The sequence below is a fragment of the Stegastes partitus genome, unplaced genomic scaffold (genome assembly GCF_000690725.1).
Source record: "Stegastes partitus isolate 25-593 unplaced genomic scaffold, Stegastes_partitus-1.0.2 Scaffold2608, whole genome shotgun sequence".
Taxonomy (NCBI): domain Eukaryota; kingdom Metazoa; phylum Chordata; class Actinopteri; family Pomacentridae; genus Stegastes; species Stegastes partitus.
The window spans coordinates 27,278-45,789 of NW_007580339.1; the positions used below are offsets into that span (position 1 = coordinate 27,278).

The window sequence follows — 18,512 nt, forward strand, 5'->3', positions numbered from 1 at the left end:
TCCGATGTGTCTTCAAAACTCCTCCTTCTGCTATTTTACAGTCCAAAATTTGACTTGAGAACGTGAAAAACTTTTAAAACTAGCTTGATGAGTTTCTTTTGCAAATAAACATTAAGACAATTTGACTGTCAACATAGTCAAACAACTGAATAGTCTGTTAGCTTTAAAAAAAAAAAAAAAGGCGATACAGTTCAGCCTCTCGTCATGCACCACTACATTTTTCAACGCACATGAGGCAAATCCTGAACCAGAAAAATATAAAAGGGGTTTCGTAGATACAACTGAGATCACGGTGGCCCTCATAAGAAAGGAGTTCCGGCACAGTGGTACGTGGAAATGAGGTCTAAGCATCTGGTTAGATTTGATGAGTTTACCTTGTGAGCAGGGGGATACAGTGGTCGGCAGCCACCCGCCCCAACATGCCGATGCTGGACAGCTGGTCTGAGAACAGCTCTCTGTCGTCTTCCTGCAGCTCGTTGATCTCTTCCTCATCGTGAGACGAGATGCCGTTCACTGACTGAGAGGTCGGGAGGGAAGCAAAGGTTCAGGGTTTTATGATTTGCAAAAAGAAAGTGCAAAAAGAAAAAAAGGACTACATCAGGGAGAAGAGGATGATGAGGATGTATGCTGAAGTCTCACCAGGTTGCGGGTGCCGTCAGGAGCAGCCAGGTGACACTGGATGTACGAGTTGAAGACCTGGATCGCCGGCTGGACGAAGCAGCCGCGAGGAAAATGCTCCTCGTCCTGAACGAGCGTCAGCCACGACTCCAGCAGCTTGTCGTAGGCCTCCATGTAAACCATGTCGTCCTTATCCAGCTGAGACAATAACAGACGTTAGTTTAGTGATTTTCATCGGCAGACCTGCCACATTCTAGTGTGCTGTTTCTCTAAAAGAAAACAATAACTGAAAATGAAATTCGGTTGGACCAGCAATAATTTCTCAAAATGTCCCCTGATCGAGGGATGCAACTATCAATTATGTCTATAGAACACAGGAAAACTGTGAGAAATGCTCCTTATAATGCAACACAGCCTAACCACCAGTCCCAAACTACAGACATTTGTTTTAGGATTATATTCATTTACTATTCTACCTCAAGCTTAAAGATAAAAGAGGACCGAGCTGCTGTTAGCAAGGACGAGGAATTCTGGCACGTTCCTCATTCATGAAGACTTCTGAATGACTTCTTACGAATGTAAAATGTTCATTATTTTTGTCACTGAATGTTGTTCTTGATGTTGCATTTGAGTCTTGCAGTGCTTTATATTAGGTTTAAACTCACCTATTGTTTTTATATTTTATACCGTTTTTTTTTCTTTTAATCTTCAACTGTTTCTTTTTTATTCCTTTTTTTTTTTAAAATACTGTATTTTATTGTGTTCATTTTTGTAGTATATGACATAGTAAAGCTGTTTTTGATAAGTGCTATACAAAAAAAGTCATTATTATTATTATTATTACTGTCTAATGCCATTAATTCATTCATTTCCGTCCACCATTGATGTAGCAATGGAAACACACACAAATTATTTCGTCTGCAATGATCTCGAGACTCAGCAGGTTCTGCAAACGTTTCAGAGGTAATCAATGCTTTTAAATGAGCAACTTTACTTCTTCAAGACTCAAATATTTGCTAAAATAAAAAAATAAAGAAGAAAGAACCAAATAATATTTTTTTCTTTGGAACCCAAAGTGCTTGCACATCATAAAGTCTTACAGATGTTAGTCAGAACATACCGTGACTACGTTTAGGCACGCAGACCTTCAAAACAGTAAATAAAGTGAGGAAAAGTGAACAACAGTGTGCAGGATATTTTCTTTATTCTTCGGGCGTTATATATGATGCGACACACTGCCTATGAGACTTGAAGACTGCAAAAAGTGTAGTCAACTGGTGACCACATGTGGGAAGCTGACATTACTTCTACAAACTCTAATTTAGAAATTCAGAATTTTATTTGCAATCTGAAAGCAAACCTGGTCAGCTGCTTTAATGTTACCTGCAGCCACACATGACTACAGCAACCTATTAGGTTTGTAAAGATCTATTTAAATGGATTTAGATTTAAGTACCTCTGGGTTTATTCTCCATTAATTCTTGACTCAATTCAGAGAAAGTTGTGAGAGGTGGTTGAAGGCGTCGTTACTCACCACCTCCTCCAGGGCGGCGCTGCGTCCAAACGAGCAGGTGAGCAGCGTGAGGCAGTTGATAAAGGAGGTGAAGAGTTCGCTGGGCAGCGCCGTTAAAATACTCCGCGGAAACATGGTGATCAGATTTGAGATGATATTGGAAATGCCCACCGCCTCCGAGTCCTCAATCTCAATCCTGAGAAAGGAGACGAAAAAATGTTGTATAAGAATCAGATCTTACAGATTTCTGATGTCCACGAATGGAGCTACAAGTATTTAATATAGTAAAAAACATAAATCAGCATGCAGTAAGCTCAGTAGCTTAGTAGTAAAACCTGATGTGAATTTTAGATTCCATCTTCCAGTAGTATTACGCCCAGCGGTAAAAATCAATATCTTTTTCTTGACAGAAAAAGGTTAACAAAGTTCAATCTGGCTCGTTTACATTTTCAATCCAAACCCCTGCTTTGGCCTGAGGAAGGACAGTTTCCACTCTCCAGGGTGAAGCCGAGGCTCAACCAGGGTCACTTTCCAGTTTACCCGTCGGTGACTGAGGTTTGGAAACAGGCATGAAAATTGATCCTAAACCAAAACTCGTGGGCAACTTGACCCCTGAGCAGTTTTCCACAGCTGCATCTGAGGTTATTTTTATGGTGTTTCTGCCTCATAGCGCAGCAGGCAGACACGGAAAAAAGATAATTCAGTTTCTTGTTTTGAAAGAGAGATTTATCGTGAAATCAGACCGTGAAGCTCAGAGTGACAGGTGCAGACCAGATTTTTGACCAGATATAAAAAGGGAAACTGAGTTTTGTACAGTTTGGACAAATCTAGCTACTGTGCAGTTCTTGTACATATAAACAGACAAAGGATCACAAGAGAGAGCAATGCAGACATGTCTTTAAAAATAAATATACAAATACAAGAAAAATCAAGTCTCACGTTTGATATAGTTTAATTCATTGTTTTAACCAAGTCTCATGAAGTTTGAAACTTTGCTGTCCATCTAACTATTTTGAAATCCCAACTTCAATTCATTTCTCTGTGTTTGAAACAACAGGACTGTGTTTTAGACGACGTAACGAATCTGTGTGCAGACAGAAAATGAAAAACACAACAAAGCCCAAAATTCTGAGAGAGACGGACAGGGAACCAATTGGGGGAGGGCGAAAGTTCCAGATGTACAACAAAACACACAACAAACAAGTCAGAATCAAACAACCAGGCTGGAAACTGCTTGGAATTGCACCAAAAATGTGTGTGAAACTTTCCAAAACATACTTTACAAAGCAATGTGTCTCTACTCCACTACAAGAACACCACAAAATACATCAACTACACAATAACTACAAAGAAATTGCTATTTCTCACATCACCACACCATCACAAAGCCACAGGCAAAATAATATTACAGAGGCTGTTATTAATGAAAAAACTCTTTTCTCTAAAGTTGTCCGAGAGAATCCTGATTCTAATTCTGCAGCCATGTTTGAACTTTAATATTTCAGAGTTTAAAAAAATCCCCAATAATGCTAATTTTTAGACAAATATACAACAGAAACATTTTTTAGTGATTGTTGTGACCAAAACATGGACTGAGAGGAACATTTTAAAGGAAACTCAAATAAACTATGCATCATGAACACGCTTACTTTTAAATGAAATGAGTGAAATTACATTTTTCACTGCAATTTCTCGTCATTTATGACACAAGAATATAAATATATTTGTGCAAAGCTAAAAATCAACGTGTAAAATTATCAGTCTGGCCCGTTTTATGCAACGTCACAGGTCCTGCAAACTTCTCTGACAATCTCCAATAAAATAAATAGAGCAGTGTGTGATGAGGAAAACCAAAGTTTTCAGCGTATTTCCACATTTTTCATGTTGCCTTTGCGTTTGAACGGACACACCCATCCACAAGCGCAGAGAAACGCTGTGTGAGAGGCCTTGCTAACCCCTATCAGATGGAGTTAAATTGCGAGCAGAACTGTTCAATCACTGCGGATCGGCCATCCCTCTCCGCATGGTTTTCCGATGAGGCAACTGGAAAAAAGCTCCAAGAATAGGTGATTACAGACAGAGCGGGAGAGAGGAGGGAGAGAAAAAAAGATAGAGAGAGAGAGAGAGAGAGAGAGAGAGCCCTTCTAACTCAGTCACATGGTTTAACAGCGAGCTTGTGCGCAAATTGTGTGTCTGTTATTTATACATGTAAGTGTGGCCCCTTAATTCAAATCAGAGCTGCAGACACACCCACAAATGGACTCAAGTACTTCTACTGGACTGATTGGCGCTCAATAATGATCTCCCTGCTCCTTGCACACGCTAATCCCATAAACACCATTACTTCTGTTTCTACAACAGTTTCAATAACGATTAGTTAAAGATCACAGCATGACTTGAAAACTACATACAAGTATTAGTATTGAATCTCACTGTGTATTTGGTAAGTATTGTGGCTTTTTAAGTCAGGAAACAAAGTTTCAGACCCGTTTATTTAGGCAAAGCAAGAATACAAGAAGCACTGCATGGTCTTGAATATGCAACAGGTACAAGCAGCAACTCTTCAGAATCAGGATTCTGCATGAGAACAACATTGGCACCTGTTTTACATGTGTTTCTGTGACTACTTGCAGGTGTGCGTTTACGATTTCACTGTGAACCTCCAGCAGGAGCCCCATGTCAAAGTCTGCAAGGATCTCTGTCAAGAGGCCCGTGATGACCCAGCTTCACGGAGAGCAGGGGTGTCCAATCCTGGTCCTCGAGGGCCACAATCCTGCATTTTTTAGATGTTTCCCTCTTCCAACACACCTGATTCAAATGATCAGCTCATCATCAAGCTCTGCAGAAGCCTGATAACAATCCTGATCATTTGAATCAGGTGTGTTGGAAGAGGGAAACATCTAAAACATGCAGGATTGTGGCCCTCGAGGACCAGGATTGGACACCTCTGACGTAGAGGATCAATACTTGGTGACAAAAGTTGGATCTACAGTTGCGACTCAGAGACCAAACATCAGTATTTGATGTGGGAGAGACTATTGCTTCCAAGAACAGTGAAATTCAAACCAATGATTCTTCCTCCAGAGTGTCAGACTGTCAACTATCAGATTTGCCTCCTTTGTGGCTTCTTCCTCTTCCTTGAAATGAAACTCAAGTTGAAAAATTGCTGTACAAACACAGAGGAGGAAATTCACTCAAGATGGTGCTCAGTGACATACAAAAGTTGGCAACTATCCAGAAGTTACCGAGTTTGGAACCATGTTTAATGTAAATCCAACATTCAATCTCTTTTAGCTCTGTTTGGGTCTCTACCAGTTTTAGAGAGAAAGATCTGGCTCTGTAGCAACTACTATGTTCACCAGATACTCAATGCTAATAATTAAGATATTTAAGTACATACTTGACAGGTACAGTGGGTTTTTAGGGCATTTTATAAATGCTAAAAAGCAAAACACGCCCATTGTGGCAAGAAAAAACAAAACAAAACAACTTTATGAGAGCTGTGAGAGTCAATGAAAACAGTAAAGCTGTGGGTCGGACAGCTGAACAGCGAGCTGAAACTCACTAAGGTTTGTAGAACTGAGGAAAACTGCAGATTAAGGTGATAATTCTCTGTAGGTGAATGAACAAGCCCTTTCACATTGTTTTCACGTTTGATCTAGCCTTATAAAAACATCAGTACAGATGCTTTAAAAAAAAAAGGAATCATTTAAAAGAAAACAATGAATTATATTTCTCAGAAAAAAAGTATTTTGTATTTGAGAGGCTGTTTAGGAAAAGCAAGATAATACAAGTCAAGGAAAGGATTTAATCTGGTATAATAACAACATAAGTCCTGTGTTGCTCAGGTATCACAGAAGCACTCAAATAGAAAGTTCGACAACAAAACCTTGCCCCAAATAGAAGAAACTAAAAAATGCACAATCAATTCAATGCAGTGGGTGCACCAAAGAAAAGACAGCAGTTGTAGGGAGGACTGAGGTTGTAGTTGCTGGCAAAACAGGTCAAAAATAGAGGCTGGGGTCAGTCCATTTCAGGCTTTATACCCAAACAATAACATCTTAAATTGTGTTCCAAGAGCAACTGGAAGCTAATGGAGAGATAAAAATAGGACCACAAGGTTCTCTTCTCTTATTGTTAAAAGCATCCACATTTGAAACCGTACCGCCGCTTTGAGCTGCACATGAAAATAATTAAAGCAGAGGCAGGTCAAAACTTTATGAAGGTCAGTATGAGTCAGAAATGATTTGATTTTAGAAATTTCCTTAACTGATGGTAAAAGAGGAAACCCTGCCTTCACTTGATTTTCAAAGTCAAAATTTCAATCTAAACATATTCCTGACAGAGGGTTTAGTTTGGATTTGAAAGAATTACATTTCTTACAGGCATAACAGTGACGCTTGTATATACAGTATTCCCCTCTCTGTAAGTTTTCCCTGTTATTGCTGAATTATGTTCAACATCATTTGACAAGAATTTTCCAAAAACTAAATCTTTCATGTCAAAGAGAAAACAGATTTTTAATAAGTAATCCCAATTAATTAAAAACATAAAATGTAAAATAAGGTTCTGGCACTTCACTGAGCTGGGGAAAAAAAGATTATGCTTTGAACATTTAATCATCTCAAGCTGCTGGCAACTTCAGGACAGACAGGGAGATATAGTTGGGTATCATCAGCCTAAAAATGACAACATTTGCAGGCCTATAAACCTGATTTATAGAGAATGATGTAGACAATTTCCCAAAGCATGCTGTGTATTAAAGTTTGTGATGGTAATGATGAGAGGCTAGTAAATCTTGAAGCAATGTCAACACTCTTTGATATTCTACTGTGGAAAATCTCACATTAACCAGATGAAATCTCCTCATAATCACATTTAAAAGCATTGGGATCATTTATGTGATCATGAGAATTCTGTGTGAAATTAACTTTGTCCAGCTGTAAACAACCAAATTGTTTTTCAACAGTAGCTCATTTGACTACAGATGAAAGCATATATCTCTCACAACTGAGGTCCTCTGGAGTGTGCAGGGCTCTTCTTTTTTTTATGACTCTGTGGTAGATTCTGCTGTCTTTTACATTGTGGTCTGCTGGAGTGGAGGCAACACGGACAGGGACAGGAAGAGGCTCAACAAGCTTATCAGGAGAGCGAGCTCTGTTCTGGACTGTCCACTGGACTCCATAGAGGAGGTGGATGAGAGGACGATGCTAGCCAAGCTGACATCCATCATGGACAACACCTGTGGGGTCTCTGAGCAGCTCCTTCAGCAGCAGACTGATACACCCACGGTGTAAGAAGGAGCACTTCCGCAGGTCCTTCATTCCAGCCGCTGTCAGAATCTATAACAACATGCTGTAGCTCTTATCTCCATACTGCATCGTTGTATAATATGCAATATTATACCCAGCTTTCTCCCGTGCAATATACCCCATGCTATGTGCAACATATCTACCTCATGTGCAACATCATGCTGCATCATATTTTATTTTATTCATCTATTTTATTTTAAATCATAGTTTCCATAACATGGTTCTACACTGTATAGCCTCAGTGTATTGTATTTCTCAGCTTTTCCTATTTGGTGTTTTATTTGTTCTCTTTTCTTGCTGTTACTTGTCTGTACTCTTTTCCTGTATCTGTACTGCAGTGAGTTTCATCACTGGTGAGGAAGAATAAAGTGCAATCTAATCTCTCCTAAACTGATTTAACCACAGCTATGATTTGATACAGACAAATCCATTGTTGGTCATTGTTGTTGCTGAGAGGATGAAGACATTCCAATGTAGTAGCATTTTAACATTTGTGAGAAACAAAGCACAACTGCACAGAGGTCAAATTGTGCTGCAGGTGAGTGGACAGATAAAACTGTTGAATGGGCTCATTCCTAATCAAATTTGCATTAAAATACCACAACAGACAAACTGTCCCAAAATATTTGAAAGAATTTAAAAGAACTTTACAATAATAATGAGATTAAAATGCATTCTCATCATTATTCCCCTCAGCAGTGTCTTAGAGTGATATTGGAAAAGTTATGCAGGATCCTCTGTAGTCGAAACAAAGACCAGAAAACTAATGCGTACATTTTTAATTATTAGTCTTTATGACATGTTTCACAGTAAAAACTTCAACTGTCCTCTTGTTACAGCTGCTGCAGTGGGTGGATTTGCTGCTTATTTCTGTTTTATATGACAAGAAAATAAGACATAAGTTTGGGCTTTAGGGAAATTTTCTAAATAACATTTTCTCTATTCTTTGACATTTCATAGACCCAGTGAATAAATATGTAATTAGCTGCAGCTCCAAAAGACATCTTATAGAAGAATAAAAAGAAGTAGGTTGGTCAAAATGTTCTCCTCCAAAGAAATTCTTATTGGTTGGACAATATCCAGTGTTACTCTCACAAAGACAGAAGGGTTACAGCAATAGCTTTCCTGGATTATTATTTTTGTTGGCAGGAGGAACAGACTACCTGTGAACAGCCTCGTGTTTTCACAGCTTTTAACTCACCCAACCAACCGGAGACTGAAAACTTACTAAACGCTTAGTCGGAGTCGACTCCAAACTAATAGATATCATGTCCAATAAGTCATCAGTGTGGCTGTAATTTATTTAGATGGATAGAGATACAGCTGAGTGTAAACTTTACCAATAGCAATTTGCATATCACAACTCAACAACCAACCCAAAAGATCATCTAAATAAAGGCAGGCTAACTTAGTTTGCATGGTATTCTTTAATATTTCTTGTGCTGGAATAACCAGCTGATAGTTTGGAAATATGAGCAGGTGCACGCTGGTCTGCTCTGTTTCTGTTATCATGTCTGTATAAAATAACAATGTTAAAATGTTCTAATATGCTGCAAATCCGAGCTCTTTATGTTAACCATCTGAACCCCAAAAGCTGCTGGTGGGTTTGAAAGGCTTGCTAGCTTTACAAAATAATAACAAAAAAACAGCAGAATGTGGTAACAGAGAAAAAAGAAAGAACAAGTAGAAAAAAAAAACAAGTAAATAAATTGAGAATATAAGCAGTACAATATTGATAGCATGTAGAGCTTACATCTGTGTGCACTTGGAAAAAATGTTGAGGCCAATTTAATTTTTAATAATTTTTTTTTCCTGCCCCTACTTCAAATAAATTCTCAAAGAAATGCAACTGTCACGCTGCACAGAAGACATTTGAGTTCTCTCTCCTTCTAGCCATAGTTGTGCTGTTTCCGTAGAGGTGCAGGACTTTACATCGAGGTGAACATGAGCCCACAGTGAGGAACAATGTGAAAGGACCAAAGAAACACCTCAACACTACTTTGGGTTCAGAATGGTGAACAAGACTTAAGAAAAATAGTATCTCCCCACAATACTTGAATATTTCAGTTTTTTTCTTCTTTTAATTTAACTTTTTATCATTTTTTTTTTTTTAAACAGAAAATACTGTGATGCTTTTATTCTGAGCAAAAATTGGGATATTTTATAAAGTATAGCTTGATATTACAGTAAAAACTGAGTCCACAGTGAGTGAAATTCCACAAACTGCTTAAGGTTCACAGGGTTAAGGTGCAATTTAAGATTTTGCTTAGGTGACTACAACCCTAGAAGAAACACCTGGAAATACTTCTAAAAAAAGGTAAACGTGTTCCTTATTTTATTTAGGTTGGTTTGGGACTCAAACTCTTACAGTCTAAACTGCATCTTCTCTCCTACTGTTTCACTCTGCTGCTAAAAACACAGCAGTAATCTCCTTTAATGCATCTTCCTCAAACCCAGAACACACTCACTGGCTTGGCTGCACCAGATGAAGGAACAATCAAAAGCCTCCAAACAGCCACCTGTGAGTCAAACCACACGAACGCACAACTCATATCACAGCTCGGCACAAGATCACGAGCTCTATTTCTTCACATGACCTCTGCTAACAAGCCAGCGATACAGCAATCACTCAAAAAAAAAAAAAAAAAGCCCTCTGGCTCAGTTTCCACACACCTGCCCACACCAGTTCAAATCTACAGCAGTAAAACAATGTCAGCCATAAGTCAGTGTAAGTGTAATCTGCTTACATACACAGTGAAGCTACACAGGCTCTTATTGTGTTTGATTTGATCTGAGGGTTAAAATATTGTCTGCAGGTTACTCTGGGAACGTTTCCTTGAGGCAAGATTTGTCAGATTATTTCTGCTGGACAGAGGCTCAAGAGCAGAGCTGCATTACTTCTGATCAGAAGCTCTGATTACAGAGTCATGACTCAAACAAAATTACACCTCTGCAGGATGTGGCAGGGAACAGCCGCAGCAAAAAAAAAAGAAAAAGAAAAAAAAGAAAAGCAGAAAAAATGTCAAGTATTGAGTAAATGTGGCTTTAGGGACGAAACACATATATAGGCTGCATTTATTTCTTCAGCTTAGGAAACCCAGAATTAAATTAAAGTACACAGTTTATTCTAGTGGAAACTTACAGGCATTTTGATGCATCTGTTGCTTTATGAGTAATGACAGCAAGATTTAAAAATATAGCCATCAGTCACAGATCAAATCGCTGACTGAGGCTGACCACAGGGCTTTTAGCACAAGCTCTGCTCTGACTTCCCTTAGATTTTGTTGTATACTTGTTTTGTAAGATCTGAGGCCCCATTTTTTTTATTTTAGATTATCTGTATTTTTTAAAAACAAAACAAAACAAAACAAAACAAAAACCTGTCATGTCACAGAGGAAAAACAAAAAGGGACTAAATAAATGGAATGTAACAGCATTTCTCACAGCTGGAAGTTTACATGACTACAGGCTCTTCAATTTTGCATGCAATTACTGTCTTGTATTTTTGTGTCTGTTTTGCTGTTGTCTTTTATTGCGACCACCACTGTTTAGTTTCCTTGTTTCCACCTATGTGTATCATTTATTTTCTTTATGTATTTTTCATTCTATTTTAGTCACCTGTTCATATTTTGAAGATAAAGCACTCTGCTTGACAATTTCTTTTAAAAAATATCCTCTAAATAAACTGTTTTGTTCTGATACCAAATACTGAGCAAGTGCAATATGGATTCAGTGTTTAATCATTAAAATATATTGAGAGACTACATTTTCTGGAAAAAAGAAGAAGAAATTGTTCCCAGATAAATGAACTATTATCACAAGGATGCAACAATCGTATAAAACTCCAACGTCGCCATGAAGCAGTTCATTGGATTTATCTGTTCTGCTACATTCCCAACAATCGTTAAAGGATTTTCTGGACTTCTTACATGTCAATGCTCCAAGTGGAAGAAATGCAAGTTTACAGAAAATTATTGAATTATTATAGCAACTTCCCTTTTTTATTTTTTTTTTACATCTGCAATGAATTTTAACCGCTGCTAACTGTGGCCTCAATAATAACTATAAAGTACAATTATCACATTTTTGACAACAAAAACTAAAAATGTAGCAGCTTTTTAAAAGTAGAATTTATGTGCAGGAAGTCGTTTTGGACTGCATGAAATTTCATGTGTACCTAATAAAGTGGTGGATGGCATCACAGACAGAAAACCTTTAAATATACACACTACAAATGCCAACAAAATAAAACCACTCAATGTCATGTTACAGACAGTGAAAAGTGTGGAAAATGTGCTATTTTCAAAAAATATTAAACGATAAAGCAATATTATAACATCCCAAATGTTACATGTGCAATGAAAATTTTAACTAAAAGAAAAATGCCCCCAAAAAATTCAATTAATCTTGGGAAAATATACAGTCAAAAATACCTTGGAAAGCGTTTTGTTCAGCTCCAAAGATCTCTGGTATTTTTTTTTTTTTAAAGCAGCCTCAAATAATTTTAAAATAAGACAGAACTCTATTAATACTGCACAGAAGTTGAATTTGGTTGCAAGAAAGTGAAAACTAGTGAAGGTATTCATTTTTGAACATTGAAGAGTCGTCATTCAGGTAAAAAATGATTTACCGCTCTACATTTGATAACTTTAAAACATTCAGCAGCAGCTGTTGAGATGCAAATCATCCCTACAGGTTTGTGAATGTTCAGAACAAACTTCCCTCCAATGAAATATAAGCTATGATGAAGCTTGGAGGGAATCGCAAAAATGAGAAAAATTTGCTTTTAAGGCCCAATTTTAAAAATGTGGAACTATAAAAGTATTTGGAGTCGAGGTTGAGAATTTTGCAAGGTCCCGTGTTCTTAACAGAAGTTTTCAGATTACATTTTTAAAAGAAAATCTATAACAGGAACTGAACACCAACATTAAATGACCTCATAGCAAAGCCCATGACAGCAGATGTATTTTGACACTGTCTCTCTCTTAACTCTTCCCAGTACATTTGAAATAACATTGTGCTGTTGATGCTCGATTGGACCTGATAAACAGAACTCAAGGATTACCTCGAGGGCAGGTCATTTAAATAATAATAAAAAGTTTAAAGCTTTTGTGAGAGTTGTGAGAAATCAAGGTTAGGCAGAGCTTACAGTTGGAATTGGAACATCATCCAGTTTTATTACAGGGTCAAGCAGCTCTGTATTAGATTAGAGGACGACTGTAGGATTCATACATAAAACACACCCATACTCAGTGTTTACCAGTGTTTGAATGGTTGCTAGTGTTGGGTTTTTGCCCTCTCTGCTTGAAAACAGTGTCTCTGTGAAAAAGAACAAAGGGATAATTTAATCCTTTTTAACATAAATTTGGTTTTAGCGAAATCTGGGAAACATAATTTACTGGTTAACTCTATTTGTAACTGAAGAATGGAAGACAGCTTCCCGTAGAGTGCGCAGAAGCTAGAATCAGGGCCATTAAAACAGAGACTCAACAAGCAATTTCTTCCAGTAAATAAAGCAGAAATGGCACAGTATGAGTCACGCTGCTGCTGACATCGGCCTCCATCACTTGTTGAGTCTCTGAATTTAAGAAATCCTTGAGATACTGGAGGGAGATAAACAGATACTGAGACTATAGCCAAGGGGAATGCAACAACTCTACTTGCTGCTCTTTTATACATTTAAAACAATTTATAAAATTTAAAATAAAGAGCCAAAAATTAGATTAAATGCTAAATTAAGGGTTGCAGCTTTTTATGACACAGTTCATTTCTATGCTGTCTCAAAGACTAAAGGCAATATTTGAGTAGTCTGCTTCTATAACTCCTTAACCTTCTGTGCAGTTGATGTAGATTTAATGACAGAAATCAATAAAGCAAAATGGCTTCTACCTCAAAATCACACCTCGTTAAGAGAGCATGAGTCACAAAATATTTTAAGTTCAGCTCTTTGCCTTCATTTGATTTTTCTGCCCAGAATGTCTTTATATTTCTAAAAATATCCCGGTGCAATGAGAATCCGTGAGGAGAGAACGCTAATTTAGTGCAGCTCGTGCTGGGCGTGTAATAGCCGCTGCATCTGTGGGGGAGCTGCTTTCCGTCGGCAGGTCTGAATTAGTCTCATCAGGTTGTTCCTACAGCCTCTGCAGTCAGTGCACTGGAAATGATTTTCTACAATTCCAGATCAAACATAAGGATGTTAAATTATCAAAGCAAAGCATGAAAAGATCAATACGGCTGATTAAAACAGCTGAGTGACTTCTAATATCAACTGGATGAAATTAAATTTATACAACATATTATTCTCTACTGGTCCCTGCTGTGAAATTTTGGTTCTCTAATTTGTGTAATTTCGCAGTAGCTGATGTTCTGTCTTGCTGGGAGGGAATCTCTTCACAGGCAGTATGGACAAGAGGAGGGATTACAGCATTGTAATGAGACAGATGCTGTCACAAAACTTCCCATTTCATCCATAAATACCCTTGAGAAACAGCGTACTGGTTCGATCCCTAGAATGTAATGTAGAGAGTGGCACAATGTCGTGGTTCATGTTTACCAGTTTACAACACCTCTGTTTAATCTGCAGGCTAGAGTACAATATTGACCTACATGCTAAATTTGTTTGCACTTTGCCACTGGAGGTCCAATGGATCTCTCATGGTCAACTGCTTCGTCACTCTGAGCGTGCGTTGAGATTTAGGGAATCGTTCCTCACCGAGGGATGTTTTTAGCTCCGTTTGTAAGCAGGACTACAACCTGGATGACTTTCTTTAAAATTGCAAAACATAACAGGAGCAGTAAATCTGTATTAAACACTATGACGGTTCAAGTTTGCAATTAATTCACATGCAGGTTCGTATAGATTAACCATGGTTCATCTCACCATTGTTTGTCACCAAAGTCTCACAACTTTAAAAAAAAAAAACAAAAAAAACAAGACAAGCACCTACGCTAGCAACTCTGTAAGGCTATAATTTAACAAAGTGGTGCTTTAAGCTAAACACTATTTTCAACAGGCAAAATAGCTCGCGATGACAATGCTAACATGTTTATGCTACGCAGGTATAACATTTTCTTAGGTAAACGTGCTATGCTAACATTCTCCAATTAGTGGTAAACACAAAGCACAGTTGAGGCTGATGGTGCAACAGGGAAAGTCAGTCAATCACCAAACTGGTAATATTTCACCGTGAGAGGGTCGTGAATATGTTCTATAGGCTAATGGATGTAGTTTTTGGGTTTGAAAAGGGAAGTCAATGCGTTAAACATGCATTCTTTCTTACATCCAGCAGAGGGTGACTTCTCTGGTTACAAAAAGAAGTCTAATTGCATGAAGGTGTATGAGAAAATGACCCAACTTCTCAATTGATTTGTTACCTCAGTTAACATTTTCCTTTTATGTTTATGGTGCCAATTGTTTGTTTCAAGTCTCCTTCAATACAGCATGATGTTTACTGTGTAAATCATAGTTCCATTTAGAGAAAAACAGACAATTCAGCAGGGTATGCTTTGATTTGCGATTGACAAGTTGCTACTGTATAATCTGGTGTCCTTGAGTTTTCAGTCACAGATGTCAGTCATCACATCCAGTTTCAAAGAAATCAACATGACGAGGGCCAAAATGACCAATTTAAAGCTTCCAAACAGTAGTCCACAAATTAAAGGATAGTGGCGACGTCGATCTTTTATGTACAGCATATGATATATATACAAAATTTCACAGCTACTCTACTAATAACTGTGTAGAAATTTTACCCAAAACCACAAATGTTAACCTCACGTTGAACTTTTAGAACTGAGATATTTCAGTCTGGAACAAAGCAGTGAACTGATGGACACAAAACCTCTAACCTGTATCATGATTTCAAAATAATTGGAATTTCACATCTAATCCTGTTACAGAACAATATTCAACTTGGGTATCATAAAGAAAATACATCTACAGTGTAAAAAGGAAAATGTTTTTTAAATCACAACTCAGGGCCAGCTACTTTCATCAACTACATACTGTACGATTGGCAGTGGATGAATAACACTCCCGCAACTACATCCATTGTATTTCAAGTTTCTGCTCCTATTCCAGCTTAACAATGACAAGCCAAGCACACAAACTACTACAAATACTGTAACTAGAATGGGTACTGTAATAACAGTCAATACAGGGTTTTTCCAGCACAGTGATACACTCACCCATTGATCATGCTGAGCAGACCCTCCACCAGGTGGGCCAGGTAGGAGATCTGGGCGCTCTCGTCTGGGAAGATGGGCCCGTGCATGGAGGCCAGCTGGGCCAGGCACTGAAGGGAGTCCTGGGCCATGTCCGAGTCCTCCCGAATCTTCCTGTGTACCTGCAAGACAGAATTTCTATCTCAGTCTGTTTTAAAGACACAAAACAGGAGTCCAACCAAGTAAAAGACAGAATGTGTGCAGAACAACTTCTGCTCAAAAGCACAGATTGATTCAGTTGTCTTTTTTGCCACACTAAAAAAGAAAACGGAGCTTTTGATTTTTCCTATTTCTCTTTGTAATAGGAAGAGAATGCTGTACTGAGGAAGTAATGATGTGAGTGTGAGTCACTGCCTTGAAAACTCCCTGTCATGAGCACCTACATGACTGAAGACATCTCGCTGACATCCTCACACAAAAAGACTTGGATAAAAGACAACAGTAGAAGCTTAAAACGCCTGTAAAACTGCAGAAAGTTGAACCGAGAGTCTGTCAGAATTACAGGAGGATGAGTACAAACATCAAGCAAGGTGAGTTTTCTTGATTTGCCACAGGGGGAAGCAGTTGGAAATTAGCATGCAATTGACAGCAGCAAAACTTGTAGTGATGCTGATTATTATGCATTTCCCCCTATTAAAAAAAAAAATGTGTGGGAAAAATAACCTGTCAGCTCCACAGGTGGCCTGAGGAAAGGCTTACCTACAGTGCAGCAATCAGTTCTGCAACACTTGAACACATTCAACAATTAGGCCATTTAAACCTCTTAAACCGTGCTACTTTCTTCACAAACTGAAATCACTGTTGGAATTACTTGTGGTATCTTATGCTCTCTAGGTCTCAATTTTGTGTGATGAGGATCTAAATTCTGTGTTCTGCATTTAATCCATGTTTCTGATTTTAAAGATTTTTATGTGAACAAAAAAAAAAATCAAATACCTACTTTGTGTAAGCTTAAGATCCTTAGTTTAAACTCAAATAAAGCAGTTTTATTGTCAGATTTCCAGCACACAGGATAATCGCAAGTGTCTACATACTTTCACCTTATTGACAATATGCGCATACTTAGGATCAGTAAATGAATGTCGATTAAGTTAAAACAGGTTTCCCATTTAACTTAACAACAATCTAGACCATGGAAATAATCCTTTATCATTTAGGTCCCAGCAGACCATACTTAACTGTACACCAGTTATCACAAATGACCAAGTTTACCTTTAATTTTATGCACCCACGACAAATGCAGACCAAAGTATTTCTGTGTTGTTCACCAAATCACTGTCATGAATTTTTATTACCACACAACATGCAATTAAATACAGTTTAATACTTCTGTTGATCAACAGTAACTACTAGTAATATCAATAATTTGTTAGCAGGACTTAGACACTGATATATGGCAGAAAACAGATGAAACAACCAACTAAAGAAACTACTTTTCCTTCTAGCTGCTCCCAGTCGTGACAGTATTTGCTGTTGGTCTGACGTTTAATGACAAAGTCTCCAAAAAAGGATTCAACAGCCTCCGTTTTGCACAATCACTGTAACAGTATTCTCATTTGTAGTTACAAAAATAAACAGTTCATTAAGGCCTTTTGTAAATAAAATACTTGTAAATTCCTTTTTCTTGATTCCTGCAGATATAATTTATCTCCCCTTTATTTTGTTTCCGAAAGGATTCACAGTGATCCAGGTCACATCCCCTAAACACAGCATGCAATGGTAATTTAATCTACAAATGCTGAGTTTGCCCCAGCGCTCCGGCGATATTTTTATACTTTTTGTCAATGACACTTAAACTGCACTGTAAAGAATACCACCTTGAAATAGAAAAGTCTTAGGTCAAGAATGAAACGATGAACCTGCCTCATCCTCCTGTCACCACTTTGAAAAAAAACAAACAAACAAAAAAAACACATCAGCTGATACCCAGCATGATTAATACTCACTGGTGTAACCCACAACCCAGAAAACCGAAGCCTCGGGAAATGGCAAAATTGATTTTGATCTGTCTTCAGACACCGCGATCCCGGTCTGAAACAAACACAATCACTGAGCTCGTCTGAGCCCACAGACAGCCTTAATCAAACCCTGAGCGGGAAGGATCCGACTCCTGATGGGAAAGAGCTGCTCGACTCGGTCTCATCTCAGTCCTGAGCTGCCGTTCAGTTGTGGGACTTGAGGGCTGATCCTTGCTGAGTTGTCACACTCCAACAAGAGAAGAGGCATTGTTGGTTTCAACTGTGCACATAGACGGACCCATGAATAGAAAGGTAGCAGCAGTAAAAGCACCGCGAGTCATCACAGCCTCCCAGCAACATGTGTTTCCACTGACGGCACTGTGTGGACGTCTGGAGCTCAAATGCTTTGTGGCCAATCCGAGCTCTTTCCTCGTTCTTCTTCTTCTCCCGTCTCTTGAACTGTCATCCTCTTAAATCCAGAGTAAGTGCTTCTTCGCCGGCTCCAACGCATGGCCCCATCGCTGAAGCAATCAAACTTTCAACCTCCCTCTCCTTGTCACTTCTTCCTCCTCCTCCTCCTCTCAAATCCTCCTCCAAATTCCTTCTCGCTGCCTCCTCCCCTCTCGTCTTCTCTTCTCTCTGCTCTACAGCTGGTTGGTTGTAAGCCCACACTGCTGGGAAGAGACCTCAGATGCTAACATAGCATAGCCACCACAGTCTTCTCCGCTGCCTGCTGCCCTCTTCCAGAGCGTGAAGTCATCCTCTGGAAGAGCTCGGCAAGAGGACGGCGGGAGGAGGAGGCGAGAGGGGCAACTGGTGAGTGAGCAAGGAAGAAAGACAGAAAGAAAAGAGCGAGGGAGGGGTGGGAGAGGCAGCGCAAGGCCAAAG

At 38.6% G+C, this 18,512-nt stretch overlaps 1 protein-coding gene across 1 annotated transcript in view; it reads right to left on the minus strand.

Annotated features, from left to right (window-relative positions):
• xpo4 (exportin 4) overlaps window positions 1-18,512 on the minus strand; it is a 79,550-nt gene that overhangs the window by 18,148 nt on the left and 42,890 nt on the right. The window contains exons 8-11 of the mRNA XM_008305763.1: window positions 15,631-15,788; window positions 2,153-2,327; window positions 640-816; window positions 375-517 (exon numbers count right to left, since the gene is read on the minus strand). Of these exons, the coding sequence (XP_008303985.1) occupies window positions 375-517; window positions 640-816; window positions 2,153-2,327; window positions 15,631-15,788 (653 nt within the window). The remainder of the gene's footprint in view (window positions 1-374; window positions 518-639; window positions 817-2,152; window positions 2,328-15,630; window positions 15,789-18,512) is intronic.